At 46.8% G+C, this 24,694-nt stretch overlaps 2 protein-coding genes and 1 pseudogene across 14 annotated transcripts in view; 2 read left to right on the top strand and 1 right to left on the bottom strand.

The window, feature by feature from the left end:
- Nucleotides 1-6,099, top strand: part of Ap3b2 (adaptor-related protein complex 3, beta 2 subunit) — a 33,599-nt gene extending 27,500 nt beyond the window's left edge. The window contains exons 16-27 of one of the 2 annotated variants that reach the window (XM_006540571.4): nt 209-327; nt 411-467; nt 733-841; nt 1,241-1,358; nt 1,687-1,867; nt 1,996-2,056; nt 2,301-2,407; nt 2,586-2,814; nt 3,173-3,257; nt 3,497-3,594; nt 5,432-5,570; nt 5,697-6,099. In XM_006540571.4, the coding sequence (XP_006540634.1) occupies nt 209-327; nt 411-467; nt 733-841; nt 1,241-1,358; nt 1,687-1,867; nt 1,996-2,056; nt 2,301-2,407; nt 2,586-2,814; nt 3,173-3,257; nt 3,497-3,594; nt 5,432-5,570; nt 5,697-5,847 (1,454 nt within the window). In that variant the 3' untranslated portion in view covers nt 5,848-6,099. The remainder of the gene's footprint in view (nt 1-208; nt 328-410; nt 468-732; nt 842-1,240; nt 1,359-1,686; nt 1,868-1,995; nt 2,057-2,300; nt 2,408-2,585; nt 2,815-3,172; nt 3,258-3,496; nt 3,595-5,431; nt 5,571-5,696) is intronic. The other variant, NM_021492.3, reaches the window with a different exon arrangement.
- Nucleotides 6,100-8,496: 2,397 nt separating this feature from the next.
- The window catches only part of Cpeb1 (cytoplasmic polyadenylation element binding protein 1), a 110,976-nt gene continuing 94,778 nt past the window's right edge, over nt 8,497-24,694 (top strand). For 3 of the 12 annotated variants that reach the window (XM_017321965.2, XM_017321964.2, XM_030242062.1), the window contains exon 1: nt 8,497-11,286. Coding sequence is in view for 9 of the 12 variants with exons in the window: in XM_011250785.3 (XP_011249087.1) it covers nt 12,458-12,586 (129 nt within the window). In the remaining 3 variants the exon portion in view is untranslated. Of the gene's footprint in view, nt 11,287-11,661; nt 11,865-12,394; nt 12,587-24,694 lie in introns of those variants that run through there. The other 9 variants (NM_001252526.1, NM_007755.5, NM_001252525.1 and 6 more) reach the window with 5 other exon arrangements.
- Nucleotides 19,765-20,597, bottom strand: Rpl7a-ps9 (ribosomal protein L7A, pseudogene 9; annotated as a pseudogene).

Genomic DNA, 24,694 nt, shown 5'->3' with positions numbered 1-24,694 from the left:
CAGTCTGTCCTCTGTCCTGTCCTCCTCACAGCACGTAGGTCTGCATGTGCTGCCAGGGTGCACAGGAGTCACCAGGGGATGTATCCATTACTTGCCCTTGCCTAGCCAGGGAATCCCCGCTAGAATTAGTACCCAGTTTTAGCCAGGAAACAAATACCCTTGCCTCTTTCACTGCCACCGCTAGCCTAACTTACAAGCCTGTCTTCAGATCGTGACCATTTCCAGCTGGGCTCACTGTCACACCTGCTCAATGCAAAGGCTACAGGCTACCAGGAGCTCCCGGACTGGCCAGAGGAAGCCCCAGATCCATCTGTGCGCAATGTGGAGGTCAGAATCTTTGCTGTGTTCGTGTGTATGTGTGTGTGTGCATGTTGCTGCCCCAGTTCTCCTGATGCCCTCCCCATACACAGGAAGAAGACCTCTCCCTTATTGAGACCCACGTGGGCCTGCTGGGCGAATACACTGAGGTCCCCTCTGTGTGCTGTGTACTCTCCTCTCTCCCTCCCTGTGTGCTGTGCCCAGATCCTTTTCTCCATGGCTGGGTGCTGTCATGGCTATGAACCGTCTACTCCTCTCCCTATGGACTGTACCTCTCCATTCTTCCCTTCTGGGCTCACACCTAAGTGGGGCACCAAGAAGGGATATAGCAATAGGTACAAAGGCCATGCACATCCATCCCCCCGCCCCATCCTCCAACCGTGAGGAAAGGACCTGTACTTATGACATCTTCAGGTACCTGAATGGACCAAATGTTCAAATCGGGAGAAGAGGAAGGAGAAGGAAAAGCCTTTCTATTCTGACTCCGAGGGGGAGTCTGGCCCCACTGAGTCTGCAGACAGCGGTGAGCAGAGGGGTAGAGCTGCAGTCCTGCCTATGTGCATGCCTGAATGACTGAGCATGCTCTACATGTATGTTTATATGGTCAGTGACCAAGGGCATGCACTTGTGGATGGGTCACAGCCTGTGTGAAGCCAGCTGCCCATCCCCATATGTGTGTACTGTGCAAGTAACACTTGGGTGGGTCCTTCCATAGGTTTTTGAAGTCTCAGTTGGCATCTAGCTTTGGGACAGGTCAAATGAAATGGGAGCTTTGGTTCTGAGTCTGGAGCTGGGAACCCAAACAACTCCCATGAACCCAGAAAGACCTACAGAGGAAGTGGAAAGGCCCTTCCTAGTGTGTGTGTTGTGGGGGAGGGGGGCTTCACATGCAGCGAGGAGGCCTGACACATTTCCTCTGTAGAGCCTGAATCTGAGAGTGAGTCAGAGAGTAAGAGCAGCAGTGGGAGTGGCTCCGGGGAGTCTAGCAGTGAGTCGGACAATGAAGAAGAGGATGAGGAGAAAGGCGGAGGCAGCGAGAGGTAAGGGGGAGGTTCAGCGTCTATTCTGGTGCTGGGGGCTTGCACATCCACTGGGTCATCTCCTGTGATAGCTGCTCGCCTGACTGCCAGAGTCTAGTGGATCTTAAAGACCTCATGGGAGCGACAGAAAGAGGTCACCAGGGTTCTGGGGCCTGAGATGGCACCAGCCAGTGTAAAAGCTCTTCTGGGGCTGGGATAGGAGTCTCGATTGGAAGCAGACTTGGTTGACCCAAGGTCTCCACTCCCTCCTCCATTTTTCAGGGCTTCCTCTGTTCTATGAAATAAGGTCCAAGCCAGACCGCAGCCTCATGTTTCCATTCTCCTCTAGTGAACAGAGTGAGGAGGAAGATGAGAAGAAGAAGAAGACAAAGAAGAAGAAGGCATCAGAGGGACACAGAGAAGGCTCATCATCAGAAGAGGGCAGTGACTCCAGCAGCAGCTCAGAGTCTGAGGTGACGTCAGAGTCGGAGGAGGAACAGGTGGAACCTGCCTCCTGGAGGAAGAAAACGGTAAAAGCATCTTCCTACCCTATGGTTGGACATCTTCCTTCCATTCAGAACAGATTGTCTCCCACCACCACAGAGAAAGCCACAGTGCTCCTCTTCCTCATACCCCTGTCCACTTTTTTCCCTTTCAGCCTCCAGGCAGCAAGAGTGCCCCTGTAGCCAAGGAGATTTCCCTGCTGGACCTAGAGGATTGTGAGTCTGGGTGGTAGAAGGCATGGGGGAAGGGAGCCCAGTATGGCTTAAGAGGCACTCTGGGAGCACCAGGGCAGGTTCCTGAGATCTGGGGTGTCTGTCCTGGCTCTACCCAGATGGCTACGTGTCTCGCTGTCCACGGTGCTGAATTTCGCTCCTTGAGCCCTGGGTTCCTCTCAATTCAAGCCAAGTTCAGTTTCCTCTTCCTTATTAGTCATCTTTCTTCCTTCCTCTCCCCTCCCAGTCACCCCTCCTAGTGTCCAGCCTGTGTCTCCTCCCATGGTTGTGTCTACCAGTCTGGCTGCTGACCTGGAAGGGCTGACACTCACAGACTCCTCTCTGGTGCCTTCGGTGAGCTGGGGAGGGACCGTGTGCTGTATTCTGTGGTGTGGTTCTGTGTGGGAGGAGCTGGGGTGTGATGATTGGGATACCTTTAGGTCCCAGTTTTTCAGGATGGGCCTAGGTAAGACAAGGATGGGCCTCACTATCCTTTGCCTTTTCTCTGCATGCCCCTCATCTTCCTCTCTAGCTGCTGAGTCCAGTGTCCAGCATTGGGAGGCAGGAGCTGCTGCACCGGGTAGCTGGAGAGGGGCTGTCTGTGGACTATGCCTTCAGCCGCCAGCCTTTCTCTGGGGATCCCCACATGGTGTCTCTGCATATCTACTTCTCCAACAACTCGGAGACTCCCATCAAGGGGCTGCATGTGGGCACTCCCAAGCTGCCTGCTGGCATCAGCATTCAAGAATTCCCTGAAATCGGTACAGGGGGCCTTGGGCAGGGTAGAAGAGGAGGTCCCTGGGCAGACTCAGTCTATCTGTAGTTGCTGATACCCTCTTGGGATCAAACCAGGGGCCTTGCTGTAAGGAAACAGAGGTGGCATCTAATATGATTCAACACCATGCTAGACAAGATGGACTAGGAAATAAGCAAGTTCCTATTAGGGCAGGAGGTCTTTGAGCACATTTGAGAGTGGGTGAGAGACTCCACGGACCCAAAAACCCAGGAATCCATGGAAGGCTGATGTGCTCTGGTATGGGAGGGAGACTGGGGTCATGCTGGGCTCCAGGACAATGGTGGCTTTTCCTGTCTTTTCATTGCTCTCCTTACATCACTCAGAGTCCCTGGCACCTGGAGAATCCACCACTACTGTGATGGGCATTAACTTCTGCGACTCAACCCAGGCAGCCAACTTCCAGCTGTGGTATGTACCCAGCACATGTTAGTAGTGAGAGGGTGTGGTGGAGAGAGGCAGGGTCTGAGAGAACCAGAGCTGGAGAGGGAGGTAGGTGGGCCACATGGAATTCTATGGGTCTGGCTGCCATTCCCAGCTCTGGGTCTTACCTCACTCTTCTGCCTCTGTGCCCTGCCTCAAGATAAGATGGGAATGAGGGGGTGGATGCTGGCCTCATTTCTGCTCCTGTTTCCTTCTGCTCTTCCCAGCACCCAAACCCGACAGTTCTATGTCTCCATTCAGCCACCTGTCGGGGAGCTGATGGCCCCTGTATTTATGAGTGAGAATGAGTTCAAGAAGGAACAGGGTGAGTGCTCCCTGTGGTAGACTGGAGGACCCCAGCACTATCCTGGAGTGCCGCAACATGTGGGAGGAGCCTTTGCCCTGTAGTCACAAAGACTGGGACATGTGGTGAAGATTGGGAAAGTGTGCACACAGTCCAGGCCCACATTCCAGTTGGGGCTACAGGGGAAACAGTGTGTGCAGAGGTGTGATGAAAAGTGTTGGGGGCAATTTTGTTTAGGACATGGGAGTCCCTATCACAGGGGAGTACTAAGAACAAAACTAGAAGTGGTGTGTTTGTCCGAGTTCCCAGGAGCAGTAAGGGGTCCCAGACGTTACTGGGTGTCGGGGGAAGATACTAGGTTTCATTTTCTGGCAGTGGAGGAGTCAGGGAAGATGAAGAAAGTCTCTGTCCCCTGCTTAGAAAGAACTGCCTGGTAACACTCAACAGTTAAAAGTGAAAAGCTTAGAAAGGTGAGGCCTAGCCCTACCCCAGGGGAAGAGATGCATGGCTTCACAAAGTCCTCGGCCTTAACTTCTCTGGGTGTGGGGTAACTAGTATAGATAGTTATAAGGCCATTGCAGTAGAGCTGATGAGAGATGTCGAGACAGGATCAGAGCCATGGAAAAAGGCATGAAGGACTGGAATGGGAGTGAGTGACTGGCAGGGGGAAGCTACAAATAGTAGCCCTGAGAGGGGGAGGAGGTGGGTGATAGCCTGGCTTTAAAATCCCTGGCTTGGTATGGAGATGAGCGGTGGTCTTTCACCTAGAGCATGCCGGTAAATGTTTACTGTGGTGGGTCATAAAGTAAATGTGTACGGCTCTGAGGGTCATGTGGTCTCTGCTGTAATTACTTAGCTTTGCTATTGTCAGGTGAGACAGCCACAGAGAATATTTAAATGAATGAGTGTGGCTATGTCCCAATAACATTTTAATGATAACTATAGGAAATTACAATTTTATTTAATTTTCAAGTTTTAAGAATTGCTCATTGTTTCCTTGAATTTTCATCCAATGCTTAAAAACAACAACAAAACCAAAAAAACAGTTGTAAGCCATTTGAGTAGTGGGCTAAATTTGGCTTATATTCTAAAATTTGTCAAACCCCCCAATCTAGAAGAAAGAACAAGGCAGGGAGGAGAAGAGCCTGGTTAGTTTGGGGGAAAGGCTGGTTTGAGGTACACTTGGGGAGGTGTTAGGATGTGACTGAATATACGGATCTATGATTAGCAAACACCTGAAGGCTGGAGTCACAAGCATAGAGGTGGAAATGGAAAAGCTGTGAGTGTGGTGACATCACCCTGACAGAGAGAGGCAGTGGTGGCGTGGGGGTGAGGGGATAAGAAACAAGGTTCGAACCTTAAGGAAAGCCTGCCTTCTCTAGGAGGAAGGGGGAGGGAGGGAGTGGAGAGATGCCAAGGCAGAAAGGAGCTAAGGACACACATGGCTGCGATGACCAAAGACATCCAAGATCTGGAGAGAAGGGACAGTTGAGGTGGCTTGAGGGAGACCTTGGAATCCTCTTTGGAGGACCCTGGCCATGCACAGGGAGGAAGCAGGGCACCAATGTGAAGAACATTCTCCTTTCTGGAAAGGAGCTCTCCGAAATGGGTAGACTGAGCATGTCCAGAGTGATGGACAGTGGCAAGATGATGTTCCTAGGAGTGGAAGGTGTGAGAGAAACAGGGGCAGTGTGTCAGTTCTCTGAAGTGAGAGAGGAGTGGGGGACCTTCAGAGGCTAAGTAGGGTAATAGTGACCTGCAGAGCCTTGGAGAACTGCGGGGAATGTCCAGCTAGTTGATGCAGGTGCTAGCCTGTGTCCACCACAGCCTCTGCCCTCATCGTGATCTCTGCCCGCAGGAAAGCTGACAGGCATGAATGAGATCACAGAGAAGCTTACATTGCCAGACACCTGTCGAAGTGATCACATGGTGGTGCAGAAAGTGACTGCCACCGCCAACCTAGGTCGTGTCCCATGTGGGACATCTGATGAGTACAGGTACTGGTAGAGGGTCAGAGATGGGTTCTGCTGGGGTCTGGCTTTAAGGAAGGGCACCAGGGCTGAGCCCTTTACAGTCACCGTTGGCAGTTCTTCCCCCAACCCCTTCCTCTGCTCCCATCTTAGGTTTGCAGGGAGGACATTAACTAGTGGGAGTCTGGTCCTGCTGACTCTGGATGCCCGGGCAGCTGGAGCCGCCCAGCTGACCGTCAACAGTGAGAAGATGGTGATTGGCACCATGCTGGTGAAGGATGTGATTCAGGCTCTGACCCAGTGACTTCTCAGCACTGTTACCCACTGATCTTCACCTAGCCTTCCATGTGACATCTGCTCACAGATCTCTCCCCCTCGCCTCTCTTTTCCTCTCATCACCCACCTAGTGCTGGCGCTGTCTCCCTTCTACCTGTTTCCTATGGGTTCCTTAGTGACTTCCTAGGGGAAGACAGAAGCTGCTCCTTCAGCAACCCTTTTCCTCAGCTTTCTGTATGCATTTATGTAGCAAATCTCAATAAAATGCTTTCTCCCTAGATTCTGGCTCACCTTTCCTTCTAAGGGGTCGGGGGAAGAACTACTATGAGTGACTGACCCTTGTGATCTTGTAGGAGAAGCTGTTCATGGCTCTCAGGGAGACTCTGGTTGTAACCTGACATGACCACCTCATGTCAGGAGTGTGTAGGTATCTCTAGCAGGAACATCTAGGAAAGCATGGGTAGGTAGGCCTGGAAGAACTCCTCAGTTTCAGCTGGGTGTTATATCACAGGCCTAGAATCCCAGCACTTGCAAAGTGGTGGCAGGAGGATCAGAAGTTCAAGACTGTCTTTAGCTATGTAAGAAACTCAAAGCTACATGATCTGTCTTTTTTTTTTTTAATTCTTGGTCTTTTTTCTTTCCATTTGTGTGTGTGTGTGTGTGTGTGTGTGTGTGTGTGAGAGAGAGAGAGAGAGAGAGAGAGAGAGAGAGAGAGGGAGAGGGAGAGGGAGAGGGAGAGGGAGAGGGAGAGGGAGAGAGAGAGAGAGAATTTGTTGTAGACACATGGTGATATATGTACACATACGTGTGTGTGTGTGTAAATGTTAGGGCCTGAAGTTGATGTTGGCAATCACTGTTGCTCATTCTTCCAACATACTCATTGAAGAAGGATCTCTCAGTAGCACCCAGAGCTCACTGGTATGGTAGAGCCCCCAGCCAGCTTGCTCTGGAAATCCTGCCTTCACCTTCCCAGGATGGTATTACAGGCAGGATGCCACACTGATACAGTATTTGTGTGGGTCTGGGGGTCTTTCCACTTGCCTTGCAATCCCTTTAACTACTTAGGCATCCCCACAGACCTCTTCCCACAGTGTTTTCCTAAGTCTGAGCAGAGCCTAGTTCTCATTAATAGCTGGCAATTTGCCTTGGTTTCCTTCATAAGCTCTTTGGGAAAAAAGGACCCATCATATGGGGAATTCCCCAAATATTGCTGTACAGTTCAAAATAATATCCATTATACCTGGCTGGATAGAGGGCCTAGTGCTCTGACCCACTCCCAGCTTGGGAGATGACCCAGATGGCCATTGTAGAGGAGTAGGAACAGAAGAAACACAGCCTTGCTTCTTAAGTCACTTGTCTGCAGTATCTTGGGGATCCTGTTCACAGATTTTGGGGCCTGCCATATAACTGAGCAGCCAAGGGGGCTTGTTTCCAAGCCTCGTGACCTAAGTCTTCAGCCCCCGAGACCACCTGGCAGAAGGGAAGAATCAACTCCTTCCAGTCGTCTTCTGGTTTCCACACTTGTGCTGTGGCGCAATTCCCCCACCCCCATAGACTTAAATGTAAAACAAAAACGAATGTAACCACAATGCACAAAGCAATCTTTAACATTAAAAACCAAATTGGGATTCTGAGCACTCTGTGGTGAGTGTGCATTGTGGCACCACGGGCAGCTGACAGGGAATAGTGAGGATCAGCGCCTTCACACCTGTGACAAACCTGGTGGCCTTGCCTGATGCCTTCCCTGGTGAGGAGCAACAGGCATTCAACCATCATCTGTTCTTAAAAAAAAAAAAAAAAAAGGGATGAAATAAGTTTAGGAGCAATTGTCAATTGAAATGAAGTAACTATTTCCTGCAGGCCTTCTCAGAACCTTTACTATCCCAAGGGGGCTTGTGACCATCCCTCCCCCATAAGTGGGACAGAGCATGCACTGTTATTCAAGGTTGGTATTTATTATCTTGGGATACTTTTCTCACTGAGCATTATGTCTGAGTGGGTTGTGGAGAATAGCCTCCAGGTCTAGGTAGTTGAAATATAGTGCCACAGCTTTTGATCCTGTGACCAAGGCTCTAGCTTCTTTGTCTCTGTAACCCTGTCTCTTAAGTGCCTATCTGTTCAGAAGTATGCCAGAGTGAAATAGGTGTGGCCCTCCTGTTAGGGGAAGAGAACAAAAGCAGTCCCAGGGGCCAGCGCCGCATCTGGCTCTGGGGATTCGCCAGGCACTGTGGCACCAGACAGCAGCTGGAGCTGCTGACTTCAGGAGAGCTTGGGGGCCCTGGATTCTCCCCCCTCAGGAGTTCTGTTTTTATCACTGTTTTGTCTGAGATTGATCCACCAATTGAGAGCCACTTGAATGCTGGACTCAGACTCATTTTTACCTCTGAATCAGCTTTGATAGAGAATAGGGGCAAATTTCTAAGAACTATCAACACAGAAAGATTGGGAAATAGCTTTGGCTTGCTACATGGGCTTGAATCCCCAGCACCCACACAGAAACCCAACCCCAGGATCCCAGGGACTCATTGGTTAGCCAGACTAGCCAAAAAGTGACCTCCAGTTTCACTAAGACACAATTTTAAAAGGGGAAGTGGTGGTAGAGCCATGGAAGAAGACATCCAGTGTCAATTTCATGCCTCTGCATGAACACACATGCTCATGTGCACATAAATACACACAGCACACATACACAGTTATTTATTGATCTTGGGAAATTTTGCTCACAGAACATATTTTATTGACTGCATTGTGGAGAATAGAAGTTCTTAGATATCCAAACTATCTTAGATCTTTGAAGACCTTGATATTATTTCCAGCTTTAAATATTTTTCATAAAGCTTTAAACTATAGTGTGATCAAATTTATCATTTTCATTTTTTATTATTGTTTATAATTTGAAGAATTTGTCTATGGGCTGAGGCAATAAAAATGTCTCCTTCTAGGCCACATAGCATAGACTTATAACCCTATGAGTTTTACCTTAGGAGGTAAATGCAAGAGAGTCTCAGTTCAAGACTATCCTGGGCTACATGGTGAGACCCTGCCTCAAAAAACCAAAACAACAAATTAAAATATTTTTGGTTGTGAGTCTAGACTTTAACAAATTAAAAAAGATGTTCTCCTATATTCTTCTTTAAAATTCCAAAAACAACTTTTCACATTTATATATTTAACCTATTTCAATTTTACATTTATATATGATAAAAGTGAGGCTGATCCTCTGGACTTTAAAAAATTCATTACTCTGTGTGTGTATGTGCATGCACTTGCACATATAGACATGTATACCACACACATACACCCGGTAGGAGGATCAAGGACTCAGTCAGTTCAAAAAATGGGTGGGGTGAGGCAGGGCAAGATGGTTCACCAGGTAAAGACATTTGCTACCAAGCTTGATGACCTGAGCTCAAGCCCCATGACCCACAGAGTAGAAGGAGAGAGCTGCGAGTGTCTTCTGACCTCCACTTGTATCCATATCACACAAATAAATAATAGATGTAAAATATGAAAGGAAGCTGGAGATGCCAAAGGTTTTACTCTCATCAGACTATGAAAACAGAAAACGACAGGTCTGAGTTCTCCATTTGCCCCTGTTGGCAAGGGGTCCTTGAGGAAGTCACTTAATTGCCTTCTTTTGTAGTATACTGGGGGTTGACCCTGGAGTCTTGTATGTACTAGACAAGCACACCTATTGATTATATTCCCAACTCTACTCTTGAGTCTGGGGGTGTGGTGAGGGAATGTAGGGTAGGGGCACACAGGCTTACTAAGTTGTCCTCACAGGCTGGCTTTAAATTTGCAATCCTCCCTCCTGCCTCAGTCTCCCAAACAGCTGAAGCCAAGCATGTTCCTTCTTTGAACAGCAGCCTCTTTACCTATGAGTTAACAAGCAAAGCATTTAGAAGTGTGAGAAGTACACGCTTGAATGCCCAGAAAATACTCCACTCCTCCTGCCTTTGGCTAGGTTTAGGGACGGTGATTTAGCAGCAGAAATCTGTGTTCAAAGTTACTTTCTTATAGGCTGGGAGCTTGAAACTTTATATTTTTTCAGGTATCCATTCCCATAGGCCCTCAGGTGCCATTTCAAGTCTTAGATTCTTATCTTGTTTAACTTTGGGTCAGGGAGGACTGGATGTGAAGGATCACAAATTGGCAGCTACTAAGGTACATGGCGACCTTAAGATGAGATATTTTAGAGGTTTCTGATGCCTATCGGCTAACCTATTCCTTCCATTTAATTAATTAGTTAATTAATTAATTTATTTCCTTGAGGTAGACTTCCTTCAGACTGTAGTTCCTAACTGCCTTCGGATGCAAGGCACCCCTCCTTCTGCCTCATCTGTGATAGTATTGCAGTTATGGGCCTAAGCCACCATGGATGTCTTAGTCATAGATGCCATCGGTCTTTCCAGATATGCCTTGGGTCTTCAGAGCATCTCATACACCCTCACTTACAGTTCCCATGTTGTAGGCATCTAAGTGTGGCACCTCTCAGAATAGGAAGAGAAGAGAAGCAAGAAATACTAGGTTTGATTTATCAGGCCTATGCTGCCAAGATGGGGGTTGGGCTGCTCCTAAGGGGATGGGTTCTCCATACTGTAACCACCCTTTCTGCTTAGGACTTCAGTAACCCTTGGGAACGACCACAGAATGGAGACTAGCCAGCTGTCATTCAGCTCCCTCTGCACTTTAACTCCAGCATCTGTCCTCTTCCCCACCTTCTCCAAACACACTAGGCTAGGACCGTAGGCTTCCTTTCTTAATACCCTGGGCAGAAGCTTATACGTTCCTGCCTCACAAACCTGCCAGCAAGTTGGTAACAGCTTCTTCACCTGTCAGGAGGAACCTTGAGTATAATACGCGCTGAATAAAAAGTATAACATATAAAACACTTAGAAATGTTCAATAAGCTCTGTTCTCTTTCTTAACCAACCTAGTGGCTTATTTCCCACCTCCAACTCTCCAGCAACACCTTAAAAGAGACCTGGCAACTTCCAAGCTTGTTCACCTTTCCTCTAGTTTCCAGCTAGCTGCAGAATAAAAGCCCTTCAGAAACTGGGCTCGGGCTTCCCTCCTGTGGCACCAACACGCATTAGCTGGTCTTAGTCAGATTGAGCCTCTCAGTGCATTCCTCCCTCTCCGCCTTCCCTGGTCTGCAGCCCGGAATGCCATCTCCGCCTCTGCGCTCGCTTGGGCTTCCGGTCTGGTCCAGCCCTAGCTGGCCCATGACGCCTCTCGGAACAACAGCTTCGCTCACCCTGATCTCTTGCCCCGAATTTTGTCAGTAAAGCGTCCTGTCATTCTGGAGGGAGCGTCGGGAGCGGTTTCCCTGGGGAACTGCAATCCGAAGAGGATCACTGCTGTTTTCGGAACTTTCCCGAATCCCCTGACGCCTGCGCTCCGGGTTCCAGCTCGCTCCAGATGCAGTGGCAGTCGGTCTGAAGTGAGGGCGTGTCTGCTGCAGGTGGGGATGGGTGGAGGGGCTGGGTTCGGTGCCACCGGGGCTTCCACCCGAGAGGTCACTAGCAAAGGAGAGGCGTGGTTATACGTTTTTTTGGGGGGGGGGCGCACGTCACCGGCGCAGCGGGGCATCCCAGGGTCTTGTAAATCTGTAGGGAAACTGAGGCCCGCGGGAGAGTGAAATGGTCAGGGTCACCGGGCGAGGGACTTGCTCAGGCCTGAGCCCCCTCGGGCTCCGGGGAGGCAGTGGTGGTCTGTCTTGGCTCGAGCCTCAGAACTAACCCCCACCCCCCGTTCGGACCCCCAGGCCCAGGGTGGGCGGCGGAGCGCGGGTCTGGACGGCAGGAAGGAGCGCAGGGGGCGGGGGCGGGGACGAGGCCGGGCGGGGCCGACACAGGTGCTCCTCGTCAGGCCAGCGCCGCGGAGCTTTATAAGCCGCCGGGGTGCGGAGTCGTGCGCTGCTCGCTGCAAAAATAGTGCCCACGTGTGTGCGCGTCCCGCGCCGCACAGACCCGCCGGCCCGCGCGCCCGCCCGCCCGCCAGTCCCTTAGGGCCACGCCGGACCCCATGGCTTTCTCTCTGGTAAGAGCCGCCGGGGCGGGGCGGGGCCGGGCCGGGCGGGGCTGCTGTCCCCGCCGGCCGCCTCGGCTAACGGTCCGCGCGCAGTCTCGCCACTTCACAGGGCCCCCTCACCGCCGCCCGGGTTAGCGTCCCGGGCGGGGCGCCGGTCACATGCCCGCGGTCGTGGGCCTCGTGGAGCGGTGTGGGGCGCGCGGGGAGGGGCAGGGAGCTTCCTCGTGACTCAGGCCTTTGGGCTTAAAGGCGCCGCGGCCCTTCGGGGGCGACCGCCGGGGCCTCGGAGCTGCACTTGCACAACTCTCGGTGGCCTCGAACATACGTCCAGACAGGAGCCGGCCGCGCGGACGGGCGCCCGGACGCCAACACTTCCTTTTTCCGCAGCCGTCGCACGGGAGAGCTCGAGCGGCCGGCCGGCTGGCCGGCGGTGCCCGCGGCTCCCGTCTCTCTCTTTCCTTCTCTCTCTCTCCCCGAGAGTCGCCTTGGCGTCCCGCAGGAGGCAGGGGCTGGCGGCTCGCTGCGGGCGGCGCAGCAGCGAGCCGCGGAGACCCCCTCAGGCTGGGGCGGCGCAGGGGGAGACGCGCCACGACGGCGCTGACATGGCTCCTTTAAAGCCGAGGTCTCGGGCCCCTCGTGCGGGCCGCGCTCTTTCCAAGCCCGGGGAAGTCACGTGGCTTCACACGTTCGATTGCTCCCGGAGCCCTAGCCCCGAGGGTGGACCGGGCCAGGTGAGGTCGCACGTGCGTGTGACCGGGCTTCGAGGGCTGTCCCCGGGAGCCTCGCGGGGCTGGGGGGCGCGGGCCCGGAGGGGAGGAGGAGTTGAGCAGCCCGCGAGGGGGCGCAGGCGGGAAGCCAGCTAGTCCTCGGCGGCGTCCGCTTGCCTCACTCGGGCGGCCTGGCGGGACGCACTCATGTGGCCTCGAGGGTGTCGCTCAGCGTTTCTCAGCCAGCAAGGCCAGGTGTCCAAATTCGGGGGTGTCGGGTTGCAGATGGGCTCGCGTGGCCTCCAGCCCTGACCTCTGGTTTGGGGGAGCGGAGGCTGGACGCTGGGCGGGTAGGGCTGACAAGGCTGCTTCACTGGGGGCCTAGACGCAACGGGGTGTGTGTGGGGGGAGGCCCATGCCTAGGCAGGGGGACCCATGTCAGCAAAGAGCGTCCTCGGTGGGCAGCGCAGGCCACCCGTGTGGGTTGCTGTGCGGTTCCAGCCTCTCACGGTCACGAGCCTCATTTCCAGGGGGCTCTGCAAGGCCACGGTTCCTGCAAAGTGGCCCGCAACACCAGAAAGCACGGAGCACCTGGGCTCCAGGGTCCTATGCAGCCTCGTTCTGTGCAGCCTCGCAGGCGTTAGTTAGCACCGTGCTCTGTAGTGGCACTTTGTGCCTTGCAGGCTGACTCTGCCCTGCCCTCAGATAGAATTAAGCCTGTGGAAATGTCGGAAGCACCGGAGACCTGGAATAGCCTGGGGCTGCCAGCCTCAGGCCGCCCCATCCCCCACCGCGGCCTCCAGGCCCGACTCTGATGAACGCATTTCTCTGGCAACTGCTTCCTTTGGTCTCCCTGGCTACCGGGCTGCCTCCCCACTCTCTTCTGGCACCTGGGTAAACTGCTGGGCTGCGTCATTTGCTGGGGCCAGTGGGTCGAGTTTAGTGTTCTGGAAAGGCACGCGTGTACCAGCTTTCTCCAGGCCACCTCTTAGGTGATTCGGGCCACGTGTACCAGTGGAGACTTTGATGAGGCGAGTTTCCACTTTCGCATGCTCTTTTTGAGTGTAAGGACACAAGATCTTCTTTTCTTCTTTTCTTTTCTTTTCTTTTTTTTTTTAAACAACAGAAAAATACAACAGGCAAAACAAGACAAGAAGTTCAAGATTGTTTTCCCTGTATGTAGAAAGGAATGGACCGCCGACTTTGAACGTACACTGGGGCTGTAGCCTGTTAGGAGCCCCTAAGGACAGTAGTGTTCAAGAGTCACCACTTACCGTTTACCCTTTCTTGTAAGATCTTGCCTGGAACTCACGGGGCATTTTCTGTAGCGTTTACCATGTCCCACCCTCTTACTTCTCACAGTTATCTAAATTTGAGTCATTTGGCACTGCCTGCTCTGTTTAATGAAAGTTGACAAGTGTAGAGGTAAGTCAGCTTTGTAGTATAAAAACACTTGCTCCCCTCCCAATGATTGTTTTACAGACAGCTTCCCTGGCAGAGGCCCCCCAGTGTGGAAGGGAGGCTGTGTCAGCCTGCAGAGCAGACAGGAGTTAGAGAGCTGACACACGCATTTAATGAACCTGGGGACATTTGCAGTTAGGAATGGTTCTGGGGTCCTTTCAGTATAGGCAATTGCAGTGCTGTGGCACATTAAGTGTTCATAAAGCAGAAAGTGGAGGAGGAAGATAAAGTTGTATGATTCTAAGAACAGCACCAAACTTGTTAACAAGAAGCTATTGATAATGGCTGTTTTGAGAAGTATTTGTATCTGGTGCAATCGACTCACTAAAAACAAACAAACAAACAAACCTTTAAGTGATTTATAAACCTAAATTATACCAAGGTAAAGTAAATGAGTTGAAAAAGAGGGAAGAGTAGTAACCATTGACCTATAGTGTATATGTATATGCTGCTCTAAAGGAAGTGTTCATTAATTGACTACTGAAAACTTCATGCCCAGAGTTGATGGACCTTTGACACCTCCCCATTTTGAAGAATCTCTGGCTTATAAGTACAGCAATAAAAACTTAAAACAGTTTGGATCAAATAGAACATCTTTAATGTTGGATTCAACCTGAAGACTAGTTTGAAGTTGAGGCTCACATACCCATTCAAAAAGCCATTAAGTGATGGAATCAGATCCTGGGTCTTTTTGTTGTTTTATCCCAGTCTGTAACATGTTGTGTGCCTTGTCATGGCAAGGATCAAAAGGTTATTGCTGATGGATGATGTAGAGAAGAGGTTTTATGGGCTGGTCCTATTTTTATAGTTGTCTGTAGAGATAGGAATCTCCTCTTGTTGTAGAATTTAGGATAGGTCTTCTGAGCATTAGTGCCTGGAAGGAATGTGCTGTGTCTACTGTTCCATGGTGTGGGTCAGAGCAGTTGGTCCTGATAGCCAGAGGTCTGAAGAAAGGCTCCTCCCACTGTGTGCTGACCCTTCCAACCTACTATAAAGAAAACTTATATTTTCAGTAGAGATAAAATTTTAATAATTTTTCCTCAGACAAGACAGATTTGAAATAATTGTTTTTAAGTTTTATTATATTTTTAATAATTGCATATTGGGAGAAAAACAACTTGCAGGAGTCAGTTCTGTCCTTTCAGCGTAAGATCCTGGGGCTCAGAGCCCTGCAATTATAGATAAGTGTTCTAAGACTGATGAAAGTAGGGTGGTGCATAGTCTTCACCGCTCTGTCCTTACCAAATGCCTTTGTGCCCTCTCCCAGGGCACAAAAGGACCCTGACCTAGTAATGAGGGGCTGGGCCTTTAATTCTGGGCAAGGCTTAGAATCTTAGCATCAGCATTCTATCTAGTCATATCTAATCTATTAAGAGGTTGAAAGGTGATAGAAGGAACACTTATTTCTGTATTTTACACTTAAGACTGTAAAGTAGTAATGAGTATATTCAAAACCTTTGGCAAGTGGATTTTTATGTGAGAACACAAACTCTGATACAAACCAGGTAGATTCTTTATCCATTGCCTGGAAAGTTTTGCTAAAGATAAGAACTTCAAAATGTCACCTGACTTTAGTCTCTCTAACATTTTGTAGCAGCTAAGAAAATCAGATCTGAGTTCGGTATTGGCAAATTAGGGAAGCCCAGAGAGCAGTGGATGAGTCTGGGGCATCTGCACAAAAGTTCAGTTCTTTCTTTCTAGTGTCTGCTTTATTGCTAAGTGTTGTGTGTAAGTTTAATTCACTGGTATGAGTTCCCTTAGATAATTGACCTAAAATCCTATCCATTTAAAGGGCAAATTCATTAGTGAACTTGTAGTTCTACTTAAAGTTGGGCAGCAATATCTAACCAACCCATGTACTACTGTATTAGACTTCTGTTTTCAGTAGCTAGTAGTGGAGATATTAAAAGAATCAAGATCAAGCAAAAAAATGATTTTTCAGTGTTGGAAGAGCTGAGCTACTGAACATCTGCTTTTCCTAATCTAAACTGAACTGACTTTGGGTAAAGTTTGACCCAAAGCTCCAGGGACGAAGTAGTAGAAGTGGGGTTGTACATAGAGCTTAGGGTGAGGCAGTTACATAAATAAATTTGGGCTCTCACTTATTGTTTGACTTAAAACCAAGAAGTATTGATTGCACTCTTTCAGTGTTCATTAAGTCCTTGGATGCTACTCCTTCTGCTCCCCACACTGTAGCTTTGGAAATTCCCTTTATTTTCCCCTGTTGAAACATTGCTGTTGTTTGCAGTGTTTCAGTTCAAAGCTGCTTATGAAAGAGTCTCATCGTCTGTAAACATAGATCCCAAGGCTGAGAGGTTTTATGTTGAAGACAGGACCACCAACTATTAGGAATTTCTTACTTTCTGATAACAGGCTGAAAAGATTGACCTAAAAGATACATAATAAATGTGATATTTCATATTTTTTACATTTACTTTGTGTGTATGTGGGTGGTGGAGGACAACTTGGAGGAAATCAGTTTTCTCCTCCCACCATGTAGGTTCCTACTTTGTTATTTGTTTTTTTCTTACTGACTTCTATCCCCCACCCTGTTTTTTTTTTTTTGTTTGTTTGTTTTTTTAAATGTAGGAGTGCTCTGTCTGAATGTACACCTACAGGGCATCAGATCCCTTTATAGATGGTTGTGAACCACCATGTGGTTTCTGGGAATTAAACTTAGGACCTCTGGAAGAGCAGCCAGTACTTTTAGCCATTGAGTCATCTCACCAGCCCCTAGATTCCTGGCTTTAACATAGGTGTCAGGCTTGGTGACAAGTGCTTTTATCCACTGAGCCAGCCCTCTTACGGTTTTATAGGAAGGTATTTGACTTTTCACGAGAAGTTGGTATTCACATTAATTTTTAAAATGACATTATAGACGTAAGTTCCAATTCTTTGTGTCAGAGATTGCATTATTGCCTTACTATTAGATGTGTTTTAAGAAATAGGGTGATAGTGTTCTTGACTGGTTTAGATGAACACTTGGGTATGAGTTACCTTTGAATTCAACTTCACCTCTTCGAGTATTTCTTTATGGGTTGAATAGCCCTTTAAAACTTTTTTGCTCATGATTTTTGTTTTTTTCCTGAATGTATGTATATGCTCCATATGTGTGTCCATGCATGGCTGAGTCTCTGACGGGGCATTGAGACCTGAATGTAGGTCTTCTGTAAAAACAGCAAATGCTCTTAGTGACTTAGCATTTCTAGCCTTGAGTAGCTCTTAGTAGTGAGTTAACACTCTGGTTTTTATTTTTAAGGCATTTTTGGCCAACTTCCCTTGAGGTAATTGGAGAATCCCCAGAAGGTTAGGTCTAAAGATTGATTTGTGTACTAAAAATGGGTTCCCTGTTGGTATTATGTGTTACTGGCCTCTTTATTATTCACCAGCATGATATACTGGTATGATACTATCTAGATGGATTTAGCACAGCTGCCCGCTATCTCCTTTGCTAAGGTTGTGAAAATAGCCTTCTTTTTTGGAAGAGAGTAATTACCTTGCTGGGTAGGCATGTGTGAATGAAGGGGTTATCTTTTGATACAACACTTGATGCTATTACACCTGTGCATCCTGCATTTTAGTTTGTGTTTTTGGTTTTGGACTCTAATACCATCTGTCTTCTGAGTTGGCCCTTTCTCCTGAGGTGGATATTATTATTATTATTATTATTATTATTATTATTATTATTATTATTGCTATAATCTTGAAAGTGTTTTAAAGCTCAAAACATGTTTTGAGACCTGCCTCCCAGGTATAATTTGGAGTTGACACCAAGCCCAGTTTATAATTTCTTAATATTTTAATGGAGAAAGGAAAAGGGCTTAGAATGAAATGATTGTTTTTAATTTTATGCAGCAATTGGCTGTATAACTAGAACTGGAACCCATTTTCAGACTCAGTATTCCTTCCAGAATTCTTACACCTTGAAAAAGTAGGAAGCATTAATTGTAGTAATTAAGCAGAAATTTTAAAATAAAATCAACATTAATGCTTCCTACTTTTTCCTGACCCATTGGTCTCGGTGATTACAGGCTTCCATTTTTATTTCTTCATCTTGGTGTTGAACTCCCCATGGTTCAGCCGATTAGCTCAGACATGTTCATCTGTATAGGGGGCAATGGTTTTCCATAGCTATACCCGTTTGTCTGTGTGACCAAGTTTTAGGCTGTTTACTGCTGTTTATTCTCAAGATCTAGGCATCGGTCTTCCTGATGCATGTTAAATGTAGCAGGTTTTATGTGTCTGTGTGTGTCTGATTTGTGTGTGTGTGTGTGTGTGTGTGTGTGTGTGTGTGTGTGTATGTGTGTGTATTAGACGTCCACCTCTGGTGTCTTCTTTAATCACTTTTCATCTTATTTTATAGGCCACTGAACCTGGACCTCGCCAGTTCAGCTAGGCTAGCTGACTAGGGGCTGCAGGGTTTCAGTTGTCTGAGCCTCCTTTTTCTGTGATTGCAAGAACGTGCTGCCATGCCCCACTTTTTTGTGGGTCTTGTGGATTTGAACCCAGGTTCTCATGCTTATGTAGCAAGCATATTGCCAACTGAGTTGTTTTTCCAGTTTCCAAGCCTAAAACAGAATTAGTTTATTTCCTTTGCTCTTCTAGTAGAGCTAATATAATTCTGTTCCCTTTCCCAAATAGTCTACATTTTTTCCAACTAAATTTGAGACTCTAGTGCAGTGGTCCCCCCACCCCCTCCAACCCTTTAATACAGCTCCTCATGCTGTGGTGACCTCCAACCATAGCCTTTTCATTGCTACTTCACAACTGTAATTTTGCTGTTGTTTTGAATTGTAATGTAAATATCTGATGGTCTTTGGTGACCCCTGCCTGTGAAAGACCGCCCACAGGCTGAGAACTGCTGCTCTAGTGCCACTGTCCACGCAAGAACTGTGTTTGACTGTTACTGTTTTCTAACACACTAGGCTTGTTACAGAAAGGGGCTAGGGAAGTACATTATTGGAAATGATGGAGACTTACTTCCCTTTAGGAACTTTTAGTTTCTAGAACTTAAAGACTTGCTATAGTCATATGCCGTGTGTTCTCTGGGGCTCTTACATGCTTCTATTTCTTGTGCATTACCTTGCATGACTATTATCAATCTGTGTTTCTCACCGCCCTTCTCAGCTGTTGTTGCATGTTTATACCTGTCACTTTCATGGTACACGGTCCCACTAGTGTTCCCACTCTTGCTTCCTAGTCATATCTCCCTGCTTCTTGGTCTTTAGTGGATTGTTCTGGATGAAAGCCATTTTCATGAATCTTTGCTGTTTTCACCCTCTCAAGATTAAAAAAAACAAAACAGTTTAGTCATCAGTCTTTCTGTCTGTACTGTCAAAGCTTAGTCACTCAGTCATAGCAGAATTTGGTTTTTTTCTAATTTGGATTAAAAACCATTACACATAAACAAAAAAGAGAACCCATGAACAGTGTAATGTGGCCCTTGGGAATCCAAAAATTACCAGTATTTTCCTTCTTTCTCATCTATGTCAAGGGCCACTGTGGGATTAAATAAATTCCCAGATTTCAGGAAGTCACTAGTCTGATGGGAACATAAGCATGTAAACAGGGTATCTGCTATATTGTAAGTAAAAGCAAAAATAGACAGAAATAACATGGGTAGTAGGTATTTAAAAAATTAAAGACTTCCAAAACAGGCTTAGAGAGGAAGGTTATTTTGGGGGAACTAGTACAATATCACTAAAATTTTAATACAAAAGTGTACCATCTTTTTAAAAAAATTATAATTATATTTATGTACAGAAACATAGTGTACATTTAACCCAATTTATTGGCGAGTTTTTTAGCCTTTGCCTTTTTCAGCTTGGCAATTTGAGCCACAGACTTAGGACCCAGGACGTTGCCTCCCCAGTGGTGACAGATCTCGTCATATCTGTCTTTATAATTGGTCCCAATAGCTTCCACCAGCTTAGCCAGAGCATCCTTGTCTTCTGAGTTAACCTGTGTGAAGGCAACACTGGTGCGTGTCTTCCTATGGACCAGGCACCCCAGCCTGTCCTTTTCCTTGATAATGCAATAGGGCACCCCCATCTTTCGACTGGGCAGGCAGGAAAACCACCAGCTCAATGGGGTCTATCCACAGGCAATCACCACCAGCTGAGCCTTCTTGTTCTCCACCAAGGTGGTGACTGTATTGACCCCTGCATGGAGGACAGGTAGACTCTTAGTCTTTCTTCTCAGCATGGGCCAGTAGCCTTTGCTTCTTCTCTTGCTTTGTCTCTGACCTGTACTTGTGGGCAAGCTTAAGCAGCTGAGTAGCTGTTTGCCTGTCCAGGGCCTGGGTGAACTGGTTAATGGCAGGAGGTACTTTGAGCCACTTATAGAGAGGATGGCTCTTTGCAGCTGTAGCCTGATATAGTAGGGCCATTTGATGAAACGTGTTAGATCTCTTTTGGGCTGGATGTCCTGCCCAATGCTGAAGTTCTTGGGCCTTTTCTCAAACAAAGGGCTGACCACCTTTTTGGCTTCCTGTTTCTTGACAATGGCAGGGGCTAGGGCCACCTTCTTCCCCTTGGCCTTCTTTCCTTTGGGCATCTTGCTTGGCTGGTGGAGAGCAAAAGTGTACCACCTTAAGACAAAGGAATATACAGAAGAAACAAGTACATCTGACTATAAAAGGATATGCATAAAAATAGTCAACAGTGAGGCATGGAAGACAGCTTAGCAGGTAGAAAGCCCTTGACATTAAGCCAGATGACCTGAGCTTAATTAATCCCTGATACCCACACACTAGAGGGAGAATCGCCTCTCAAGGGTTGTCCCCCTGTCCCCTCCCCTCTCCCCCTGCTCACCAATCCACCCACTCCTGCTTCCTGACCCTGGCAGTCCCCTACACTGGGGCATCGAGCCTTTATAGGACCAAGGACCTCTCTTCCCATTGATACTCGACAAGGCCATCCTCTGCTACATATGTGGCTGGAGCCATGGGTTCCTCCATGTGTATTCTTTGGTTGGTGGTTTAGTCCCTGGGAGCTCTGGGGTGGGGGTGGGGTCTGGTTGGTTGATATTGATGTTTTTCCTATGGGGTTTCAAACCCCTTCAGTTCCTTTAGTCCTTTTTCTAACTCCTCCATTGGGGACCCCATGCTCAGTCCAATGGTTGGCTGTAAGCATCGCATCTTCCTCTGTATTTGTCAGGCTCTGGCAGAGCCTCTCAGGAGACAACTATATCCGGCTCCTGTCAGCAAGCACTTCTTGGCATCCACAATAGTGTCTGGATTTGGTGACTGTGATATAATACAAAATAATACATGTCAACAGATTATAGGGAAGTAGATAAAATGTAGCTAGCTTCTATTAAGTTAACTTAAAAAGTTGGGGTAGGTCTGGAGAGATGGCTTAGCAGTTAAGACCATTTGTTGCTCTTGCAGAGAACTCAGGTTTGGTTCTCAGCTCCTACATGGTGGCTAACTCCAACTCCAGTTTCAGGAGTACTTTACAATGTTAATTAAAAATGAAAGAAAAATTTCCCCAAATTAACATAGTTTAATTACTTCAGCAATGGTATAGCAAAGTTTTAATGAGAACATACTTATAGATAGGCTATGTCTGCATCAGAGCTCTTAAGATCCATCTGTAGGAATGTTAGAGGTGTAAAGAATTCTGAGAGTGAAAAGTTGTCCTATACAGGATGTTTGCTTATTTGTATTTTTCAAAGGTGTATTGATAGGAACGTACATGCAGAAAGAAAATATCTTGAAAGGTTCAAGAATTGCTCATTGGTTTTTATACAGCACAGTGAACTAAGCAAAGAGCATTCTACCTGTGGTGGTGTGAATAAGAATGGTCCTTATATGCTCATATAGAAGAATGCTTAGTTACCAGGGAGTGGCACTATTTGAGAAGGATTAGGATGTGTGACCTTATTGGAGGAAGTGTGTCATTGGTTCAAACAGGCACAGTCTCTCTTTGCTTGAGCATCAGAATGTAACATCAACTACCACTCCAGCACCTTGGTTATAATATAGTAAACCTCTGGAACTGTAAGCAAGCCTCCAAGTAAATGTCTTCTTTTAAAAGAGTTGCTTTGGTCATGATGTCTCTTCACAGCAATAGAATAGCAACTAAGACATTCCATAACACGTTGGGAAGGAGAGTGGCATCTGATGTTTAACTTCAAGGATTAAAGAGATAAGCAAGGGTGTGGGAGTTAGAGGAAATAGGTTTCTGTACAGAGAAGCTAGAAGAAGACTACCAGAGGGGAGTGTGGGGCTAAGGAACAGTCTAAAATTTGAAGGGAGTTGATCCTGTTCACTGAAAAGATGAATGTGTAACTGAAGTAATAATTATCAAGAGATCCCAAAGGTGTAGAATGTCAAAACTGTTCTTTAATAGAACTCATTTCTTTGGTAGTAGAGGAAAAGATAATAGAGTTATGTCAGAATGAATAGAAGAACCTAGATGACCGGTTGTCTAGGGCCTTCAGTATCTTCTAACAACAATTATTTTTTGAGACTGTCATTATCATGAATGAAAAGGTATGCTTGGCTAAATTGAAAATCTTGGCTGAAGTTTATAGAGCTCTAGGATTAAAATTGAGGTCCCAAACTTCAGGTTCCTTTTCCCTTCTTTCTACATCAGGCAGTTTGAGAAACACTTGGAGAGGAGAGGAGTTTGGGAAACAACTCTGACATAGCTCTGGAGCCTTGGAGTTTCGTTTGAGGAATTCTCTGTGATCAAAACTTAAAATCTAAATTCTGAGTAGTCATTGAGTTTTGAGAAGACAGTGTGTGAATATCCTATTTCTAAAGCATAAGAAACTATTACTGTTTATGCAAGTACTTTTAAGTTGCCCAAAGTACCTATGACAGAAGTATAATATGGATCTAGCTATCATATGGTATCTATATTGAGAGCTTGAAAATATAGCAGATCTTAATGTTGGGTACTGCTGCAGAAGTATAGATATAGGCTGTGAACAGCCTTACAGTTTATCAAATTGTAGAGTTAGTGATACTTGCAGTGAATAGTGACTAGTTATTTGTGGACAAAAGCTATAGTTACAGTGATCATGTGCTGTCAACTATTTTTGATCAATTTTGGTATTAAATATTCCATTCTGGGCCTAGGGAAATGGCTCAGCAGTTACTCTGCTCTTGTAGAGGAACCAAGTTCAGTTCCCAGCTCACAACTGCACATAACTCCAGCTCTGGTGGATCTGAAAACTTCTGGCCTCCATGAGCAGCAGCATTCATGTACATGTGTGTGTATGTGTGTGATATATATATATCAATCACATAAACACATGCACTAACCCAATCTAAAACTGAAAATCTTTAAATGATTTCCTTACTATTTTCTGGATACTGTTCTGTCTCTTTCTCAGACTGACAATAGAATTAAGACTGGGTGATTGGTAGATATATATACCCTATAGATACATAAAAATAACCAAAGGAGGACGAACCAGGAGAAAGTGGTTCCTGAATTCAGTAGAGTGATTGAGGTTCCCCCACCCCCACCCACAAAGCCAAGAAAGATTTGGTTGGCTTTGGCAACTATGAAATCATTGATTTAGGAGCTATATAGTGTCAAGTATTTTGGGACAGCATGTTGACCATGTTATAGATTGAAGGAATGAACCAGAGATAAATACTGGTTGGTCATTGTACTGGCTGGTTTTGTGTCAATTTGACACAGCTGGAGTTATCACAGAGAAAGGAGCTTCAGTTGTGGAAATGCCTCCATGAGATCCAGCTGTAAGGCATTTTCTCAATTAGTGATCAAGGGGGGGAGGTCCCCTCGTGGGTGGTGCCATCCCTAGGCTGGTAGTCTTGGGTTCTATAAGAGAGCAGGCTGAACAAGCCAGGGGAAGCAAGCCAGTAAGAAACATCCCTCCATGGCCTCTGCATCAGCTCCTGCTTCCTGACCTGCTTGAGTTCCAGTACTGACATCCTTTGGTGATGAACAGCAACATGGAAGTGTAAGCTGAATAAACCCTTTCATCCTCAACTTGCTTCTTGGTCATGATGTTTGTGCAGGAATAGAAACCCTGACTAAGACAGTCACGAAGCAGACAAAATGGGCAGTGGATTGAGGAAGATTAAGGTAGAAGAGCCTTGCACACACAGCAATAAGGAAAAAGAGCCATAAATGATGGAAGGTCATGAAGGAAGAAGAGTGGTCAACTGTCTCTTGAATGGTTAATATATTCTGTTCTCTTTTTATAGGGTAGCCTTTATTTCTTGTTGAAACACTTCTCTCCTTGAATATACTGTGTTTTATATCCTCTGCCACTTTGTTCTGCCTATTATGTTTTTAAAATGTCTGCATATTGAAATTCTTCATATTCAGTTTTCCCTAACTTAGAAGCTTTAATTGTGAAACCATTTCTGAGACTGATTATTACTTTCTCGAGTATTTTGTTTTCCACTGGCCTGACTGAATCTACTCATTCCATTAAATGAATTCTTCTGAGACATGAGCTGTTTTATCTATTCTGTGATCTCAATTTCTGACCAGCAGTTTTTCAGTACTCATGAAATATTGAGCTGTGTGAAATTTCTATTTTTTGGTTAAAATGACTTGTTGTTATTAGCTAAAATAGTTAGTATTACTAATTTTATATGTACCAAAATAAAATTTTATTCATTATATTTTTTCAGAGACTACTTTTTTCTTTTTTTTAATTAGATATTTTCTTTATTTAAAT

Source organism: Mus musculus, chromosome 7 (assembly GCF_000001635.26).
Source record: "Mus musculus strain C57BL/6J chromosome 7, GRCm38.p6 C57BL/6J".
Classification (NCBI taxonomy): Eukaryota; Metazoa; Chordata; class Mammalia; order Rodentia; family Muridae; genus Mus; species Mus musculus.
This window is presented reverse-complemented; position numbering and strand designations above follow the sequence as displayed.